This window comes from Mirounga angustirostris, unplaced genomic scaffold (genome assembly GCF_029215605.1).
Source record: "Mirounga angustirostris isolate CCGP_5_RB_7025 unplaced genomic scaffold, mMirAng1.0.hap1 SCAF_2, whole genome shotgun sequence".
Taxonomy (NCBI): Eukaryota; Metazoa; Chordata; class Mammalia; order Carnivora; family Phocidae; genus Mirounga; species Mirounga angustirostris.
Genome location: NW_026991710.1, coordinates 44,863,572 through 44,873,089, shown reverse-complemented (window position 1 = coordinate 44,873,089; position 9,518 = coordinate 44,863,572). Strand labels below are relative to the sequence as shown.

General features: G+C 38.5%; 1 protein-coding gene across 1 annotated transcript in view; it reads right to left on the bottom strand.

Annotated features, from left to right (window-relative positions):
* Positions 1–1,687: 1,687 nt before the first annotated feature.
* The window catches only part of PAICS (phosphoribosylaminoimidazole carboxylase and phosphoribosylaminoimidazolesuccinocarboxamide synthase), a 52,827-nt gene continuing 44,996 nt past the window's right edge, over positions 1,688–9,518 (bottom strand). Inside the window, exon 16 of the mRNA XM_064584540.1 lies at positions 1,688–5,272. Coding sequence (XP_064440610.1) covers positions 5,106–5,272 — 167 coding nt within the window. The 3' untranslated portion in view covers positions 1,688–5,105. The remainder of the gene's footprint in view (positions 5,273–9,518) is intronic.

Genomic DNA, 9,518 nt, shown 5'->3' with positions numbered 1-9,518 from the left:
GAGATAGGCAATAAACAAATATATACTATGTTCAGTGGTAATAAATTCAATGAAAATTAAGGTAAGAGGGATTGAGAATAGAGTGCAAAGAGTATGTTCATTCACAATGTATACTTGTTCTTTCAATTCCTCCCTTCTTTGTGTACTCAGAATCCCTGATCATTTACTCCGTATTAAGACAATGTAGTGTTTTGAAATTGTCTGCCTCCAATACTGCAAGATTCATTGAGGGCAGAAATTGGATCTTGTTCATTGCTGCATCCCCAGGATCTTCTTACACATCACCGGTACTCAAAATCTTATTTTTTTGCACCATTTGTGGATTTAGCCATTTGTGATTTCTGAGAAGCTTCCATGTATAGTTATCTTGTCATTTTATCCACTCTGTGAAGCAGGCAGAAGAAATATTTAGTTGTACCTTACAAATGAGAACTGAAGCTCACAGTAATGTGCCTAAGGAAATCTTTTCATTTCCATTCTACTGCTATTTTCACTGTACCACAATGTTAGATGAACAACTCCATGCCAAGTAATTCGAGGTCATGGGAGTTAAATGCAAAAAGCAACATTAAAACATTTTCACTCCAGCTTCCCAAGAACTGCTGGGCTGAAGATGAACTGTGGATAAGCCACATTATGCTGATTCTCTGCCCCTTTTCCCTGTTTTTTATTTAAAGATTTCATTTATTTGAGAGAGAGAGACAGCGAGAGAGGGAACACAAGCAGGGGGAGTGGGAGAGGGAGAAGCAGGCTTCCCGCTTGAGCAGAGAGCCCGATGCGGGGCTTGATCCCAGAACTCTGGGATCATGACCTGAGCTGAAGGCAGACGCTTAACAACTGAGCCACCTAGGTGCCCCCTTTTTCCCTGTTTAGAAATGAAATCAGCTGAAGGAATATTAAATTCAAGGTGATTTTCATGGTGAATCAGTTCCACTCATACCATCTTCTACAGTCTGCCAAAGGGGATGTTATATAATGTATTCATGTGTCAGAATATACTTCACGTATGTTGACTCATTTAATTCTAACAGGATGAGGGAGGGAGTATTATTAGTCTCATTTTACACTTGAAGGAGAGGCATAAAGAAGAGTAATTTACCAAAGGTCACATCATCCTTCACCTGGACTATAATATAGCTCCTTAACCAATCTCCTTGCTTGTCCACACGATAGCCAGAGAACTTTAAAAACATGTTAAATATGTCATGTCATGACCCTGCTCAAACTTTCCAGTGGTTTTCCTTTTGTACTTTAGCGTGGCCTGTAGGTCCTAAGTGATCTAGTCTTTGCTTACATCATCTTCCATTCTTACCTTTGCTCACCAGAGATCCAGCAATAGTGGCATGTTTGTAGGTCCTCAAAAAGGCAGAGCTGTTTTACTTCCTGCCCCTAGTCTGGGTACTTCCCCACATTTTTGTATGGCTTGCTCTTTTACATCATTGCTCTGCTCTTTGCAAAAACCTTCCTCTTATCCCCAGCACTGTCCTACCACCTTGGTTATTCTTCATATGCACTTATACTTCCCTAACTCTACCTAAGACATCTTTTATGGTTTGTTATCCCCAATAAGATTTTTGTGACAGTGGGAGCCTTGTTTCTGTTTAGTGCTGCTTTCCTATGGCCTAGAATAAAACCAGGCAAAGCATGTTACTTCATGAGTAGATGGATGAATAAAGCTTCACACAACTTATCTTTGTTTTTTATTTGACTACAGTGTTTACATTTCAATGAAGGCTTTAAAGCAACAGCGATTGTAAGCATGCCTTTATGATACAAAGTTAAGTACTGTATTACTTGGACACATTTTTCTTCCTCTTTTTATGTTCACCTACAAGCCCAAAGAAAGTATAATCACCCAAAGATGGCAAACTAGGTAGGTTTGTATAAGGTAATGTAACAGTTAAAATACTTTCAAACAAGTATTTTCTCTAGTATTAATGAAACGACCCTTCTGAGGATATACATACTCAAAAAACTAATAGTGAAAACTAACAGTGGAAATGATAATGACCACTGAAATAAATGGTCAGTCCTATCTACTAGTCTAAATCAGTGTTTGAAATTTCTCATGTACTGCACCAAAGCAGGTGGAATTTTTGCAGGTTGAGATAGAAAAGCTGAAATTGCAGCCAATGACTATTCAGAGGCCACAAAACCAAAGTTTAAAGATGTTAAAATCATATCTTTTTAATTGTTCTTGTGGACTAACATAAGAGAATGAAGCAGTACATAATTTTTACAATTCTCCCATCTCTAGCAGACCGCTAGGCATGGCACATCAAAGCAAAAGGCAACGTGAAGAAATAAAGTGTAAGATTATATTTTCTCCTCTACTGCAGCTTCCAATCCAACAAAGAAAAAGGGATTTGGGAAGGTTTCATGGAGAGAATGAAGATGAAGCTCTAGTAACAGATTTTAATGACAATAGATTTTAATAATTCATTCTAAGAACTGAAAGTACATTGAATGGATAAAGATGTGGTATGTATATACAATGGAATATTACTCAGCCATCAAAAGAATGAATTCTTGCCATTTGTAACAACATGGAGCTAGAGTGTATTATGCTAAGCAAAATCAGTCAGAGAAAGACAAATACCATATGATTTCACTCATGCGGAATTTAAGAAACAAAACAGATGAACATATGGAGGGGTGGGAAAAGGGAAACAAACCATAAGACTCTTAAATGATAGAGAAAAAAACAGGATTGATGGAGGGATGTGGGTGGGGGATGGGCTAGATGGGTGATGGGTATTAAGGAGGGTACTTGTTATGATGTGCACTGGGTGTTGTATTTAAGTAATGAATCACTGAATTCTACTCCTGAAACCAATATTGCATTGTATGTGAACTAACTAGAATTTAAATTAAAACTAAAAAACTTAAAAAAGGAAAAAGAAAAAAAAAAGTACAGATAAGTGAAAGTCAAAAATTATGAGGAAAGCAAGTTCCCTTGATGGGTTGCATCAATGATTCTTAAGCTACAAACCATGACAGGCTTCAAGAGAATGCAAAAACCAATGGAATCTGTTGGTAAATTTTGTGTGCAATTCTCTAGGGAGAGAGTCAAGGGCATTCATATTTTCAAGGGGTCTATGTTGCAAAAGAGATGTTAACAGTTTATGTTGTCAGTCCTTGGACAACTTCAAAATGTTGAGAATGAAGACCTTCTAGATCAGTCCAATAATGTAGAATTTGACCCCCACTTGAGGCTTTTGAACAGAGAATGGGTAAACCGGGTAAATTCAGAACTCTGTAATAAATGAGATGTGAAAATGTAAGAGAGAAATATTAAGGATGAACTAACACTTCTGATTTGGGACACAGAGTACAGCCAGTTAACAGGCTGGATGGCAGATGAAATAAGTTTGGAGCATTCAGACAGACAGGAATATACAGTTCAAACTACAAGTCTACAAACACAGAGCTAAGAGTCAGTAATGCTAGTTTTAGCTGAAGGAGTTACTCCAATGATTACTTGTAAGTAATGGAGAGACTCAATAGAATAAACATCAATACTTAAAGGGAAAGAAGAATATAAGAAAAACATCAGGATTGAGGTTGGAGTATCTTAGTGTCTAGTCAAAGAAAGGAATGGTGAGGACAATCATACCCTGCCCCATGAGATGAGGTAAAAGAAGTGATAAGAGATGCTAGCTTGTTAACAGTTCAGAGGGAGGTGAAAAGGTATAGACAGTGTAAGCCAGTGGCAAAGATCTTACCAAGATTTCATCTGTAGCAGAGATTTTTTTTCCTCACACAGTGTGGGTTTTGTTTTTTTAAGATTTTATTTATTTGTCAGAGAGAGAGAGAGAGAGAGCACAAGCAGGGGGAACAGCAGGCAGAAGGAGAGAAGCAGGCTCCCCGCTAAGTGAGGAGTCTGATGCAGGACTCGATCCCAGGACCCTGGGATCATGACCTGAGCCGAAGGCAGACACTTAACCGACTGAGCCACCCAGACATCCCTGTAGCAGAGACTCTTAACATTTTAATCCTTTGGATAAAAACGATGATTGCCCCCTTTCCATAAAAGTGAACACATACATAAAATTCTACATGGAAGTTTAAGGGGTTCATAGACATTCAGATTAAAGTTTAGTGATCTATAAAAAAGTCCTCAGGTCTGCGTAATGTAACAGTGATTTCCAAACATGGTTTATAGATTGATGATGAACTATAACACCTCTCAGTAACAACTGCTCCTTTAGAGGTGAATCTTACTGGGTACCCTGCCCAGACTTCTATTGTTATAAGAAAGAAACCAGTATGGTTATCAACTAGGAGATTCCAATTTCAGAAAATCATTGTAGGCTGAGGATTCTTAGTTTGGCTAAAACATGTATTATCAGAATTAAAAGAATTTTATGATCCACAGAGGCACTCATTATAACTAACTAAGATAAACTAAATCTTTCATTTGGAATGACAAAGGTGACTCTTTTTTTTTTTTTTCCCATGGGAAATTGCCCTGACATCCATCAGAGAAGTTCTCAGAAAAGTCCCCTTTTTATGGCTTCCACAGTATCCCTTCATCTTATTTCATTTGTCTTCCCTACCCCCAACACCAATCTCAAGTATAAACAAACAAATAAAAGCAAAACAAAACAGCATCTTGGTCTACAGCTGGGGATAAATACACATCTATTTTGAGATACTGACTGCAAATAAAACACCATACCCTTAGGATTTTGTAAAGATCATAATGTAAAAGAGGACTATATTGCTCTTGGCACTCTAAGATACAAGCATTTTAACTTTTTAAAACTTATGGGTTGAGATACAGAAAGTCAAGTAGTAACTTTAGAGCTCTATAACAAGACATTATTAGTATTTAAGAAATATATTTGATTGTTCTCTACCTAATTGGGACCATATAGTAGCTAAGAGATTTTAAAAGTGTCCTTATACTAATTTCACTTCCTCTAAAGAAATGTTAGTATCTCCAGAGTCTACTGATCCATTAATCTAGAGAAGCATTTATTCACTAGTAAATTTTATTTTTTTCTTTGATTGATTTAAAAACTTTTCATCTTGATTTTTTTCTGAAACTAAACAAGAAATGTAGCTTTTCTCAAAAAAAAAAAAAAAAAAGCAATGATGTTTTATAAATTGCCCTCTCGGATTTTCTTGTCAGCCTGCTTCAAGGAAATCCATGTGTTCAATACACTTGCTCGCAGTTTAGCCCATACCAAATGGTTGTTTAATCCAAATATCTGAGCAGCAAACTGAGCTGATCCTTCTGGAGAAAGTATGGTTGAACAGCCAAGACCTATTGGTTCAGAAAAGAAAAGACAATATTAAGCTGTCAATTAATGAAAAGAGCACTTAGTGAACTTTTTTTTTAAAGTAATCTCTACACCTAACTTGGGGCTCAAATTCACGACCCTGAGATCAAGAGTCACGTGCTCTACCAACTGAGCCAGCCAGGGGCCCCTAGTAAACTACTGTATACTCAGAAAAGTCCTGTTAATCACAAATAATAAAAAGCTACTGTATCATCCTTGTCTAAAGTAGAATCTACAGAAGGAGTTCCATCTCTACAACTGGAGTGATAAAGTGATTATTAAGAGATAAGTAATATATCACGAACAGGTATTTTATATACATCTATCACTTTTTTTTTTAGATTTTATTTATTTGACAGAGAGAGCACACATAGAGCAAGGGAAGTAGCAGGCAGAGGGAGAGGGAGAAGCAGGTTCGCCAAGCAGGGAGCCCAAGTAAGGCCTGATTCTAGGACCCTGGGATCATGACCCAAGCCCAACGACTGAGCCACCCAGGCACCCCTATCTATCACTTTTTTCACTGAAGCCATCTTCAAAGAAATTCACCTTTTTCGAAGTTCTTTTCACATAGAGTAAACCTTTAAATCACTGATGAAAGGCAATAGAAATACAACAAGGATCAAGTGGACAGAAGCACCTGTTCTTGGATAAATTTGAGGTATGCACATTTTTTTGACAATTTCCTAGCTGCTACTTTTGTCTTTGCACTTGAACTATTCTAACATCTTTAAGCAGTAAAAAAGCTAAAACCAAAGAATTTTATGAAGTACCAGGTTCTAAGTAAATTCAGTATTAATAAGATCTAAGAAAGTAACCTCCTTGGGGGCCACATGTTTACTCAGGCAGACTTTCTATTATGGGGTGGTACTATTATGTCTGTGTCGCTCGAGTGAAATACTAACTAGCTTACAGATGCAAAAGCTCCATTTCCCCAATATTCTTGGAATTCATCAGGCTCTTTGACTCCTGCTACTTTCGATAAGAAGTATAAATCACAAGGCAAATTTATTTTAGTTTGTATTAATAAATCAATTTATGCAGCTCCATCACTTACTATGTGATATTGGTCAAGGTACTTAATGTTAACTTTAGTGTCCTTATCTATTAAGATGTGAGTATTCAACAAGTTAATATACATGAAGTGCTTGGAGCAGTGCCTGGTGCATAGTAAGTACTCAATGAATGTCAACTGTTAGGAGTAGTAGTAGTCTAGGTACAGGGTTCTACTCTAGTAACTGAAATACCTGTGCCTATACTGCTCAGGATTCCCTTTCTAACATCAGGAAAGCTTAATTAGCAAAAAATTAGGTTATCTAGTGAGCATGCCATAAGAGAAAGTAGTTTTCAGGATTTTACAAAGGCCACTGTAAAACTTTTCCTGAAAAGATTAGCCCCAATTCTAGCGATCAGAATGTACAGATCTTCCAGATTCCCTCTCTCTCCTTGGATAGTACTAGAAAAAAACTGCCAAATTTTTGCTCATCACATTCTCCCTTTTCTAAACTCCACTGATAATACCTATACTATTCCTCTGGCATAAAATGAGTTATACTTTCATTTAAAGCCATAGTAAATGTTTAACTAGAGAAGTTGACACAATCAGATGTCCAGCTAAAGATCTAGTTAAACATGGATTAATCAAAGGTGTATCCCTTAAACTGTATAAAGATAGCATTAAGTAGCTGAATGCTATATTAAAAAGTTTGTTCAATATGGTTACTGACTATAAATCAAATATGCTCAGCTGTAAAAAATATTTTAATTAATGGTATCCTATTTTTTTCTATACTTGAAGAAAGATACCTGCCAAAGCTTTAAAAAAAAAAAAAACAGCAGTAAAGGGAATAAAGAGAACAGTCACAAACGTAAGAACAAAGAGATAACAGCAATAACTTTTTGTCAGCTGAAAAGGAAATGGAGTGGTAACTAACTTAGGTAGACCTAGAAAATTTTATCCTAAACTGGAAGCAGGGAAAGATGAGAAGCAATGTGACCAACGTTAAAAAAAAAACCCATGCAAAGATTGGGGAATTAGTGGCACCTGATACCCTTGAAGGGAGAGGTGGGGGTGAAAATGGGGCTAAAAAAAGAGGACTGGCTTAAAGTCAAGAAGCAGTTAGGCCATCAGATCTCCTGCGCCACTCTATGTACCTGAGCAATTGGCCCTTCTGTACCGTAGCAGAATCATAAATTCTTGTGAAGGTGAAACAGATTGTTAGTCCAGACTTCTGTGGACCAGAGGGTACAAGGCATAGCTGAGACAGGAATGCCACAGTGAAAAAAGAGGGTTAAGTTTACACATGTATTAAGATCACCAGATTCCAGAATGCTGGCAGTCAGGTATATTCCTCCAGGTAGGAGACTGAGACTGGATTGAAAAACTCAATAGAAGGGTTGGAGAAACATTCCAGAGAGTATAGCAATAAGAGAAAGAAAAAACAGAAACCAGAAAGTTCCAAATTTGAATAGTAAATCCAAAAATGAGAAAAGAAAGAAAATGGAGGGAGAAGGAACGTATTAAGTAATTGAAGAAAATTTCCCAGTACTAAATAATCAGAGTTCCAGATTTAAAGAGTCCACTGAAAGCCCAACAAGAAAATAATCATCAAGACACATCTTTGTGAAATTTAAGAAAAATGGATAGAAAAAGATCCTAAAAGTTTCCAGAAAAAAAACAATTCACAAATGACCTAGAATCAGAATGGTAAAAAGGCACTGGAGTTTTCAGTAACTCTGGAAGATAGAAGACAATGAAGTAATGCCTTCAAAAGGCATTTCTGAAGGAAAATAATTTTCAATCTAGAATTCCATTTCTAAATTATTGATTGTGAGGCTATGATGGAAACATTTTCGATATATGAGGTCTCAAAAAGTTTACCATCTGTACCCCTCCCCCAGGAAGTTCACTACGAATGCTCTCCAACAAATTAAGGAGCAAACAAAGAAAGGGGAAGACATGGGACCTAGGTAACAGGACAAAATGCTTGTCAGGATGATGGTAAAGAGAAATCCTAAGATAATGACAGTACAGTAGGCCTAGAGAGAAGCCAGTCCATAGTGGAAGGCTCAAGTACTTAACATATTTGACACATAACACGAGCAGATTTACAATAAAATAAAAAAGACTGGCATTTAACAAGCAATCAACTCTTACTGAAACAATATGGACTCTCAGGACTGGTATATCAGATCATTATCTTGGACTGTGATGAGCTTACCACAATATTGTTATTCTATGAGATTCTGTTCAGCCAATTGATAAAATTTCCTTGTATGTTATTTATTCTGGTCCCTAATTTATAGAGATAAAGTTTCATTTTCTTTACAGAAGTAACAATCACATTTACTTTAAAAAAACTCAAAACCAGGGGGAGGAGCAAGATGGCGGAGGAGTAGGAGACCTAAATTTCGTCTAGTCCCAGGAATTCAGCTAGATAGTTATCAAACCATTCAGAACACCTACAAACTCAACAGGAGATGGAAGAAAAGAATAGCAGAAACTCTCTGAACAGAAAAGCAACCACTTTCTGGAAGGTAGGACGTGAGGAGAAGTGAATCCGAGGCGATATATGGGAAGATAGACGGGGGCGGGGAGCCTCCTCAGCCAGCTACTGGCAAGTGACAGAGCAGCGGAGCACAAAGTCGAAACTTTTAGAAGTCAGCTCTGCTGAGGGACGTTGCTCCAGTGGCTCAGGGGGGGTGGAACCCTCGCTGGGACAGTGTGGTCTCAGGACCCTTAGGGTCACAGAAAGATGGGCGTGCCTGAGTGCGGCAGAGCTCCCAGGTATTGGAGCGGGGAAACCCGCTGCAAAGACGGAGCCGAGGAGTGGGCTCTCAGCTCAGGGCTGCCATAAACTGTGATCTGCGGCACAGTTGGGCCACTGCTCTTCCAGCAGGGACCCAATAAGCGGCAGATCTGGGGAGACTCCCCTTCCTCCCCCAGGAGGAGTGGCATGGGAGCATACCGTACGGATCTGCTGGGTTTGGAGACTCCACATGGGGTCGGGTGCCAGAGATAGAAATGCTCAGTCACAGGCCAGGTGAGCACAGAGTGGCATGGGAGACTGGGGAGATGGGAGTGACCTACTGCTTTTCTCTGGGCGCTCACTGAGGAGTGGGGCCCCAAGCTCTCCGCTCCTCTGGGACCAGAGATTGGCAGGCTGCCATTTTCACCCTCATCCTCCAAAGCCATAGGGAAAGCTTTCAGGGAACAAAAGCTCCCAAGAGCAA